Below are 11,414 nucleotides of genomic sequence, written 5' to 3'. Positions count from 1 at the left end.
GACCAAGGAAATCCTCAAAAGCCGAGCCAAGCATTCCCCGCCCGAGCGGCCCCAGCGCAGAGCGCAGCGGCCCCCGCAAGCGCAAGTCCTCCTCGCGGTGGCCGCGCCCAGGGCGCTCGGGTCGCGGGGACCCCGCCCCGCCCGGCGTTACTCAGGCCTCGGTGGCGCAGGGCGGAGCCGCGGGCGGCGGGCGGCGGGCGCAGGTGGGGAGGGGCGGTCGGAGCGCGTCGGTGACACCCGCGGGGGGGCGGGGAAGGCGCGGCGGCCGCACCCCGCCCTGGGAAGAAACCGGCCAGGTGTGGCCTCGGCGCCCGGTGCCAGCGGGGAGGAGACTCGCGCCGCCGCCGACCAACACCAACACCCAGCCCCGACGCAGCTCCTCTGCGCCCTTGCAGCCCTTCGAGCCACAGCTCTTCCTCCCGCTCCTGCCCCCGGCCCGTCGCCGTCTCCGCGCTCGCAGCGGCCTCGGGAGGGCCCAGGTAGCGAGCAGCGACCTCGCGAGCCCCCCGCACTCCCGCCCGGTTCCCCGGCCGTCCGCCTGTCCTTTGCCCCCTCTGCCTTCTCCGCGCCTGCCCGCCTCGCTTATGCCTCGGCGCTGAGCCGCTCTCCCAATTGCCCGCCGACATGAGCTGCAACGGAGGCTCCCACCCGCGGATCAACACTCTGGGCCGCATGACCCGCGCCGAATCTGGCCCGGACCTGCGCTACGAGATGACCAGCGGCGGCGGGGGCACCAGCAGGATCTACTACTCGCGGCGCGGCGTGATCACCGACCAGAACTCGGACGGCTACTGGTGGGTACCTGCCTGGAGAGCGCGGGCTGCGGGGCGCGCGGGACGAGGAGGGAGCTTCCTCCTCTGGGCGACGGGGAGACTCGAGTCCCGAAGGTGGAAAGGTTTTTTGCCCCGGGTCCCGAAAGAGCTTCCCGGCCGCGCTGGGAGCAGGACCCGGGTGTCCTGACGCGTGCAGGGACAGGTTGGCCCTGTCCTGCGAGCGGGGACTCGGTCCTACCTTTCTCCCCCCACGCGAGCCCGGGCGGGTGGTCAGAGGGGGCGTCGGGCCAGCGCGGGGCTGTCCTCTGCCTGCCGAACTCGGCTGCAGTCGCCTTTGTCCCAGCCCGCGAATGGGAGGTCAGGGGAGGTGGGCCTGCGACCACAAAACCCAACCTCTCCAACCGTAATCAATGTAAAAGAGGAAAGGAGCGGGGCCCCGGCACTATCTGGTGGCCGAGTGGTGCTCGGGGCTCCGCGGTCTTTACCCGCTCACCCCCAATCCCCGGTAACCCCGAGACCACAACTGCGGCGGTTCTTGGACTCCTCGGCCACCCGAGGACGTTTGTATGAAGGCTGCACGTCCGGGCGGCGCGGGATCCTGTCCCGAGGAGGCCCCGCTTCGGCTTCCCCTGTCCCGCAAACGAAACTTGCCCGCCGGGGTGGCTGCCGGGCCCGGCGCTGGAAGTTCGGCGGGGACTTGCCTGTTCTCCTCGGTCGTCCTCCGTAGCCCCGCGGGCGAGCGCACCTGTGGCCCTGCCTCTGAGCCTTTTGTTTCCTCCTTTTTAAAAACACCGGATGAAAGACCCCAGTGTGCCTTGGATCGCAGAGCGCCAGCCGCGCGTCTGCTTTCATCCAGAATGTGTGGGCAGGGGAGTGTGGGGGGGAGGACGACGCTGGGGGCCCGCCCTGGCCCAGGTGCCCCGGGAAGACCCCCCGCTGAGAGGGTCCGCTTCTCCGGATCCTCGCGGAAACAGACCGAGGGCGTCGTTTGGGTGGGTGGGGAGAGACCCTGTCCCAGGTCTCGGGAGCTGGACTCTAGATGCCCACGTGAGCGGTGCGCGTTTTGCACCTCCCCGCCCCCTGCTAGTTCTTCCCACATTGGGCTTTTGGGAAAGAGGCTGAGCGTCGGACGTTATTTACCAGGCGTTGTGGCCCTAGGCCTGGGAGGAGCAACCTGAATGCGCTCCAGGGCAGTTTTGTTTTGCAAGCAGTTTTGAAGGCAGGGACTACTCGAGTTGCAACCTGTTTGCTGCTTGGATTCATTTATTTCTGGAGCATCCTGAAAATCTATTTCACCTGTTTTTTTTTTTTTTTTTTTTTTTTTTTTGAGTTAGCAAAGAATTGTCTCAATCTTGGGAGTTCTTTGTTTCCTGAACAAAATGTGTCTGGGGATTTCCAGGGAAAATGTGCCAAGCAATAGGAGGAATGAAAAGTTGGGTTTTCATTACATTTGTTTTTAAATTTTGCCAGCCATTTAAATCTGAAATTTAAATTTTCTCTCGCAGTCCTCCAGGATTTGAGACGCACTTCTACCTTTAAATGTGCGGGTTACACATAGTTTAAATCCAAGTCAGAATGGAATGTGAAGGATTCTTTAGCAGCTCTTTTTGGCATTTTTATGAACCAAGTATTTATTTTGATTATTATTTGTAACTATGCTTTTGCTAGCCTGGATTTCTTATCTTTTAAATAGACAATAATCAGTATTATTAATCGAATATTTCACTCCCTTGGTTTCTTATACCTTTTGTAGAGAAGTAAAACTTTAATAAATTAATTGGTTAATGAACTGCATCAAGATACATGTTTTGTTAGGATTCCTCACTGAAACATTTAATTTTGGGCAGGCTCCATGTTTTTTCATCGTGTAGTATCATTTCTTGTGTTCTGTTTTTCCAACTTAAAGCCTACTTATAAAACTTACCAAGTCTCCCATCTCTGGGAAGGGGAAAGAGACCCAAGTGAAAAATTACCTGACTTTGAGGAAGGATGTTTTCTCTCCTCATTAATGTTGCTCTGCCTGGCAGCAGGGCGTCAGGCTCAGGGCTTGAGTTGGGAGGCGGTCATTCTTTCTGGGGATCCTGGCAATGGAGTTTCCTCCCGAGCCTGTCCCAGCCTGCAATGGTGCTACTGACTACAAAATCGCCCACAAATGCTGACTGCTGCGTTTTCAAATAATAGCGACTGGCTGAAGACAGGGCATGTCGCAGTTTTTCTGGTGGCATTCTGGTTTTGTGTGGAGGGATATGTTTGGCCGTGCCATGCACTTTGTAGAAGCAGGGTGCCCTCTATGCCCAAGGGAGCCACTGCCCTCTGCTAAGTGAATGATGATTAAGAATTTCATAAGTATTTTTCTGACCCGAAGATTTTCTAAATAAAGGTTTTTATGGTTTTCTTCTTTTCTTTCTTCCTTTTTTTTTTAAGCTCCAAAACTAGTATAAAAACTATTGGTTGACTTTAAACTCATTTATTTCAAAAACTGCTATTTATGGCTGAATTATTAATAGATTGGTGATTTTCGAGCTGAGTGTTTTGTATTTAGCCCTTCCCTAAATAAAGTAATTTGAATGTGTAGAGGGCCCAACTCTTAGTTTTCCTTTGAAAATGACTTTAAAACAGCTCTCTCCCTCTCTCTGTCCTTTCCACGAACAGCACTTACCCATTTTTAGGACAGTATTAGATCTCACTGTATCATAATCCCCTTTTTTTCCCCTACCACCCGCCTGTTCTTTGTGTCTTTATTTTAGATTGAATTGAATCTGCAGCTACTTAATTTTGTTAACATTTGGTAAATGTTACAACCTTGATAATGAAATAATAGACATGTACATGTCTTGAAATGTAAATTTTGGATTCTTCTTGGATAGGATGTTATATTAATACTGTTTTCAATTACAGCAGAATTACTCTAGTCTTATTCCTGTCATTAAAACAAATTACAAATCTGTAGTGAAATTTGTTATCAAAGTAACAAAGCCTCACAGTTAGATCTTTCACCCATCAAAGGGTGGATTTGTGGGAGGATTAAAAGCAGAAAATAGTCATTAAGCTTCAGAAATATGTGGTTATAATATTAATGCTTATTTTTCTTCAGATCTCATGATTTCAAAACTGAGATACATGTGATCATTATTTCATAAACATTTTAAAGTTAGTCTTAAATTAGGTTTTAAGAGAAGCTTATTTCTTACCATGAGACAAACAGGTCCATTTGCCTGAATTTTAGAGCAGGGGGCCCCTAAGGATCACTTAGCCTAGGCAGAAACCCCACATGCACACTTTAGAGACAGGAAGCTGAGGACGTGCCCAAGATCCCAGAATCCACTTATGGCTGGGTTGGCCTGAGGACCCAAGGATCCTCACCTTGGTTTTCCCTGTGCCTTCACAGCCTGACTTTTAGAATGGACAGGCCTGTAATTACACCATGAAAGTATCTCACATTCCATTAAGTCCTTCATTCAGCAAGTGTTTACTGAGCATCGGCTGCATTCTGTGTTGTGTCAGGGGAGATCGAGGTGGAAATCTATAGTCTTGAAAGGAGCGTAGGCCCTTCCAAGGATAAGTACACGAAGACTAGCACACAAAAGCGGAATGCCCAGGAGCGGTGTACATGACTTCAGAGACGTCACAAGGAGGTGAGAGAACATCTGTCGTGGGGGCACTGGGAAGACTTTATAAGGGAAGTGATGTCGAACTGGACTTTGGAGGATTTCAGCTGCGTCAAGATGGGTGGGCAGAGAGCCTTCCGGGGGAGAGAAGAGCTTGAGAAAAGTCTGCAAAGCCTGTGGAGTGATCTCCTTTTTGAGCATTCGCTCTGAGCAGGGAGGCAGTCAGGTGAAAGGAGGAAGCATCCTCTTTGACCAAGGCATTCCAGACCTTGAATGCCCTGGAGAGGGATTTGGATAGGCAGAGGGAAGCTGGTGCAGGTTTTCACTGAAGCCATTGAAAGTCTCTTCCATGGGAGGAGCAGGGAAGTTAGACGATCATAACTGAGCTTCTGGACTGCTTAGGCATTGGCTTAAGGAAGCCATTGCACCAGTGAAGGAGGGAGGGAATGAAAGTCTGAACCAGGGTGAGGGCGGTGGATGGGAAAGTAGGTATTGCCAAGGTGGAGTGACAGCTTCAGCTAAGAATTGGATGCGACAGGCAAGGGAGAGTCTGAGAAAACAGGCGCAGAGCTCGAGTGACTCAGAGCTTAGATAGTCTAAACACTTTTCTGGGAAACGATTGCAAAGCAAGATCTAGTTTAGCTGAGTATATGGCAGGTAACATTTACATGATTATGAAATTTAACTTGTATATTTTATAAAAATATCAGGTCTGTGGTTAATAATAGTTACCATTACCCGGCAAACACACGGTGATGTGCCTGGTATAGTACGTTTGTTATCTCAAGCCTCATAACAAACTTCCCAGTTTACAGATGGGAAACTGAGGTTAAAATATTTAAATGACTTGCCTAAGGTCACACAGCTGGTTAAGTGGTTAAGCTAGATTTGAATCCAGTATACCGCAAGGACCCAAGAGAAGATTAAACCTGCAGTGTGAGAATTCACCTTTTCTACTTGTAAACCCTTTTCGATCTGAGTTATTGCTTATTTTGAATCTGTTGAATTCCTCAGCCTGCATTCCTGTGAAATATTTCATAATCATTGTATTCTTTCATTAATACTCCTGTAGAGTTTCTATCGGCTTAGGAAAAGAGAAACTCAAGTTGATTCTGCATTAAGCCAACTAATTGTTAGTCAGATCTATTTAATGGAACAATACAGCTTTCAACAGTCATTTTTTTCTCTAAATATGGGCATAATTTCATTGTTCAGGTAATGGAAATGTCTTGGAAAGGGGAAAACTGCTGATGCCCCTGATGCCTCATGCTGACTTCTCAGGGTAGAGCAAAGGAGGGCTTGGGCGTGAGACTTGGGGAGTGTGTCTTCACTCTCAGCTAACCAGTCTTTCCAGACCAGGAGGTTCTAGAAGGAGTGGTTTCAGTCTGGAGGCCTTGTCGCTGCAGCTGGGAGCAGTGCCACACCCCTTGGTTTTCTCCATCTCCCTCCTGCTGGGCTGGTCCCAGTGGCCCTGCCACTTGAAAACGTTCAGGTGTGGTTCTGAATTTGAAGCCATGGCCCCACAGATCCCAAGACTCAGACATGAGCTGCTCATTTGAGGTGACATCTTGTAAAATACTAGTGCAGTCCAATAATGTATGCCTCGCCACCGACACCTTGGGCTGGAAGGGCTCATGAATGTGAAATCTACATTTCATGAAAATGAAGACAGTTTAGTGAGAAGCTGCAGCAACCAGATCTAAGGTTCTGCTTGGAATTACATTTTGTTTGTTTGTTTTGAGATGGGGTCTTGCTCTGTGGCTCAGGCTGGAGTGCAGTGGCATGATCATAGCTCACTGCAGTCTTGACCACTCAGGGTCAAGTGACTCTCCCACCTCAGCCTCTCGAGTAGCTAGGACCACAGGCATGCGCCACCATACCCAACTAATTAAAAAAATTTTTTTTTTTATCGAGACCATCCTGGCTAACATGGTGAAACCCCGTCTCTACTAAAAAAAATACAAAAAACTAGCCGGGCGAGGTGGTGGGCGCCTGTAGTCCCAGCTACTCGGGAGGCTGAGGCAGGAGAATGGCGTAAACCCGGGAGGCGGAGCTTGCAGTGAGCTGAGATCCGGCCACTGCACTCCAGCCTGGGCGGCAGAGCGAGACTCCGTCTCAAAAAAAAAAAAAAAAAAAAATTTTTTTTTTTTGTAGAGACAAGATCTCACTATCTTGCCCAGGCTGGTCTTAAACTCCTGGGCTCAAACAATCCTCCCACCTTGGCCTCCTAAAGTACTGGAATTACAGGCAAGAGCCAGTGCACCTGGCCTTTGAATTTTCTTACCCTCAATAAGTTTCTTTCGTGCTGTTAAAGTGTATCACTCTCTATGAATTGTCTCAGTTATATTTGAGTCTTGTAAGGAACCTTAGGAACTCCTGAAAATACCTCACACTTAATACCCAATCCATTACTTCCTTCTCCTCTTTCTCTTTTTTTTCTTTTCACCCCACCCCCATTTTGCTGTGGGACATCCTTAAAGTTGTGGACTGGGGCAAAGACAAAACACAAAAATGAAATTTCAGCTGGGTGTGGTGGCTCATGCCTGTAATCCAGCCCTTTGGGAGGCCGAGGCAGGTGGATCACAAGGTCAGGAGTTCCAGACCAGCCTGGCCAATATGGTGAAACCCCGTCTCTACTAAAAATACAAAAATTAGCCGGGCATGGTGGTGTGCTCCTGTAGTCCCAACTGCTCAGGAGGCTGAGGCAGGAGAATCGCTTGAACCCGGGAGGCGGAGGTTGCAGTGAGCTGAGATCGTGCCACTGCACTCCAGCCTGGGTGACAGAGTGAGACTCCATGAAAAAAAAAAAAAAAGAAAGAAATTTCAGAACCATAACAACAGCAGCAGCCTCCGCAAGTAAAAGCTATCTCCGCCTCTGCAGTGCCCCTCTGAGCCTCACCTCAGCCCCAGGATGGGGGTGTTCTACCTGTCCTAGAGGCAGAAGCTCCAGGCACCGCCAGTGGATGTCACTTTAAGTTGCTCAAGGTCACAGGCTGTATAACTGGAAGTGGCTGAGCTGGGCGTGGACTCCAACTGTGCCCTACTTCAAAGCCCTTCTGAAGTTAATGATATGTGATCAGTTTCCCACTACCCCGCAAACACAATCTGCCAAGCACTCAGTGTGAAAATCAAGAAAACCGCTTGGAAAAGAAGCAGAACTTTTATTAGAGAACTGTTTCTGTAGCTCCTGGGCGAAGACAAAATGCAGGATCAAAGGAGGCTGCCTTTCTAAAATCTATAGAGAAAAACATCCACCATGTTTGTTCACTGCTGGAGTGGGAGTGGGGAGGGGACAGCTGTGCTCTCTGGTTGAGCTTTGAAATCAGGGTAATGCGATGAGCCAAAATATCTTCAGATCGGTCTTTTGTTTGCCTTGTTTTTCTTCCACTTTACTAAGCCAAACAAACATGCATTAAGTACCTTTTGTGTGCAGAACCTTATGTTGTTAGGTTAAGTGTTTGTAGGAGTCCAAGATGACTAAGACGTGGGACTTTGCTCTCCAGGAGTACGTAGCCAGGTGTGTATAAACTAATGCAAGAGAGGAGAGGATGCATAGGTGTGATATGGAAAGCTCCATGCAGAAGGCTGTAACTTTTGAAGTTTTGAACTTTTGAAGGATGGCTAACACGGCATTTCAGCTGATGTATATATAGGGTGTTTAATGAATTTTTTTTTCTTGAGACGGAGTTTCGCTCTTGTTGCCCAGGCTGGAGTGTAGTGGTGCAGTCTTGGCTCACTGCAACCTTTGTCTCCCAGGTAAAACCATCTCATCTCAACCTCCCATCTCAGCCTCCCAAGTAGCTGGGACTTACAGGCGTGCGTCATCACGTCCAGCTAAGTTTTATATTTTTTTTTTGTAGAGATGGGGTTTTGCCATGTTGCCCAGGCTGATCTTAAACTCCTGGGTTCAAGCAATCAGACGGCCTCGGCCTCCCAAAGTGCTGGGATTACAGGCATGAGCCACGGCGCCCAACCTTGTCTTGTATTTTTAAAAATAATATTTTTGGGAACACATGTAAAGCTAATGCCTTAGGACAGCTAGTTTTGGAGTCCTATTTTTAAAGAAAATTTTTTTCGAAGGTAGTAAAATAAAACCTTGAAATCTTGGTAATACTGTTCACACATTCATGTGGCCCGTCTTTGGATTAGAATGCAGAACTTGTTTTCTTTTAACCACCGGTGAAGGGCTCTCTATGCAAATATTTGGAACCCTTTCTTGTTTAAACAAGTTTTAGCATGAACTTTAAAAAAAATATGTGCAGGTAGGTTCTTTGTAGTATGACTCATTTATCTCTCAGAAGAGTTAAAAACTTTTAAGGATGAGTTATTTTTTTAAAGGGCACCTATTACTTTGGTTTAGGAGTCAATATTCTTTTGATAAATTTGACCCAAATGAGTTATTTTCTTTTTCTTTCTTTTTTTCTTTTTTTAAAGGAAAGCACATGACATCTGCCATCTTCTGTGCCACCAAAATGGGATTTAAAAATTGAACTTCATGGCTTGTTACTTTAATTCGTAACATGATTTGAAAATCTCTTAACCCCTAACACCCATATGTAGCAGTATTAAAAATTTCTTTGAGGCTAGGGGTTAAAAAAAATTTTATACACTTGTTAGTAAGTACATCATTTTAAAATTATTTATTTATACATAATAGAATTTTGCATTTTTCCAAACTGAACTATATGAATTAAATTTAATTCAATTACCATGAATATATTTATTTACCATGAACTTAACATAGACATTTGTATTATTTTCAGTAAGGAAGAATGACTTTGGTGGTTTCCTAAAATTGAGTTACAGAATGAATGAGGTAAAGAAATCTTACATACCATTTAGCCCAACAGATGGAGATAGAAATTTCTGAGATTAAAAAAAAATCTAAAATTATGTGGTCAATAAAAAAATACATATATATATATATATATATAATCTGACTTAGAAGGGTTTGAATTACAGCTTTTAAAAACATGCTTTTCCTGGCCAGGTGCGGTGGCTCACATCTGTAATCCCAGCACTTTGGGAGGCCAAGGTGGGCAGATCACTTGAGGTCAGGAGTTTGAGACCAGTCTGGCCAAAATTTGGTGAAACCTTGTCTCTACTAAAACTACAAAAATTAGCTTTGCGCGGTGGCAGTGTGCCTGTAATCCTAGATATGTGGGACACTGAGGCAGAAGAATCACTTGAACCCAGGAGGTGGAGGTTGCAATGAACCGAGATTGTCCCACTGCACTCCAACCTGGGCGACAGAGTGAGACTCCTCAAAATAAATAAATAAATAAATAAATAGGCATGTTTCCTGAAGCAAGCTCTTCTGGCTCTTGTGCTGAAGAATCCATTGCTACACATACAGCTGGTGTCTGTCTGACATCAGCCTGACTCGATGGGTCGGAATCCTTTCCCCAGACTTCTTCCCTGATTAAGTACAGTGAGTTCTGTGTGGATTCTTCACTGGGCTAAAACAAGCAAACTGACCTGTCAAGGTGGCCTGAGTCTCCCTCTGTCTTGTTTTGATGGGCTGAGTCATTCACGAGGTGTATACCTAGTTCCCTTTCTCGCCTCAGTCTGTTTCCTGAGGGAATTCTTGGCCACACCTAAGACTGAAGTTGGATTCTTACAGATGAAAGATAGAAATAGACCTTGTTTTAAGGATCAGATGCAGTCTTGAAAAGTTGTGTATATGATGAAATTTGGTTAAGCAGATCACACTTCCCAGTGGACAAATAGTGATATCAAAGATTCTTTATTTCATTGTTCCAACACTTTAGCTTTTTATTTTTTCAACCCTTTAAAGGATTAGATTTTTGTGCATTCCCCATTCCTATGCAGTTGTTAATTTATTTACTAACATGCCATGCAAAACATTTAAATGTTTTAGTGGATATCAGGAACATATGAGACAGGGTGCAGTGTCTCACGCCTGAAATCCTAACACTTTGGGAGGCCGAGGCGGGCAGATCATTTGAGGTCAGGAGTTTGAGACCAGCCTGATCAACATGGTGAAACCCTATCTCTACTAAAAATACAAAAAAAATAGCTGGGTGTGGTGGTGCATGCTTGTAGTCCCAGCTACTTGGGAGGCTGAGGCAGGATAATCACTTGAACCTGGGAAGTGGAGGTTGAAGTGAGCCAAGATCGCACCACTGCACTCCAGCCTGGGTGAGAGAGCAAGACTCCATCTCGAGGGGGAGGGGAAAAGAAGAACATATGGAAATCCTTTAGAAAAGCACGAAGAATTTATTTGGTATTATTAGCAGCATATGAAGTTACCTGTTTTTTTTGTTTGTTTTTTTTTAAGTTCAAATATGGGTAGGCAAGGGGAGGCAGGTAAGGTGTCTTCTCTTTATAGGATGCCAACTGATCTCTAGAGAAATAGGAATGTCTTCTAAAACTAGGGGGAGGGAATTAAAACATAGAGAAAACCCACCAATGTTTTAAGCCAATGTTTGGTTGCCTTACCTCCTTTATCCTGGATGTAATTCATTTCTAACTGTTGTATAACTAACTAGTCTAAGTTCTTGGGTAAAAAGAAGCTGGTGAGTTTTGTATTTTGTGGTCAAATGAATTTGGTCTCATAAATTCACTTTTAAAAAGGTGTATGTACACTTCGGTGCATTCATTCACAATTGTGTGAATAAAAACATTCACACAATTCGGTGCGTTCATTCACAATTGTGAATGAACAATTGTGTTTGTCCTCCCTGTCTCTGTTTTTTAATACATTTTAATTCTACAACAGTTTTAGATTTGTAGAAAAGTTACAGAATAGTACAAAGTTTGTGTGTACCCTCACCCAGTTTCCCCTGCCTCCATCATTTTGTTTTCTTAACAGCTGGGGTTTATGCTGTGTTGCCCAGGCTAGTCTTGAACTGCTGAGCTCAAGCGATCCGTTTACCTTGGCCTCCCAAAGTGCTGGGATTACAGGCGTGCCCCACCCTCATCTTATAGCTCAGTTTGTGATCCTTTTTACAGCAGCACACATTAAATCATTTAGGAAACTGACTTTCCATTGTGCTAAGAGACAGCTCTT

General features: G+C 46.3%; 1 protein-coding gene across 2 annotated transcripts in view; it reads left to right on the top strand.

Annotated features, from left to right (window-relative positions):
• Positions 1-303: 303 nt before the first annotated feature.
• DS (desmoplakin) overlaps positions 304-11,414 on the top strand; it is a 45,724-nt gene continuing 34,613 nt past the window's right edge. The window contains exon 1 of one of the 2 annotated variants that reach the window (XM_011750839.3): positions 304-794. In XM_011750839.3, the coding sequence (XP_011749141.2) occupies positions 625-794 (170 nt within the window). In that variant the 5' untranslated portion in view covers positions 304-624. The remainder of the gene's footprint in view (positions 795-11,414) is intronic. The other variant, XM_011750840.3, reaches the window with a different exon arrangement.

The sequence above is a fragment of the Macaca nemestrina genome, chromosome 5 (assembly GCF_043159975.1).
Source record: "Macaca nemestrina isolate mMacNem1 chromosome 5, mMacNem.hap1, whole genome shotgun sequence".
NCBI lineage: Eukaryota > Metazoa > Chordata > Mammalia > Primates > Cercopithecidae > Macaca > Macaca nemestrina.
This window is presented reverse-complemented; position numbering and strand designations above follow the sequence as displayed.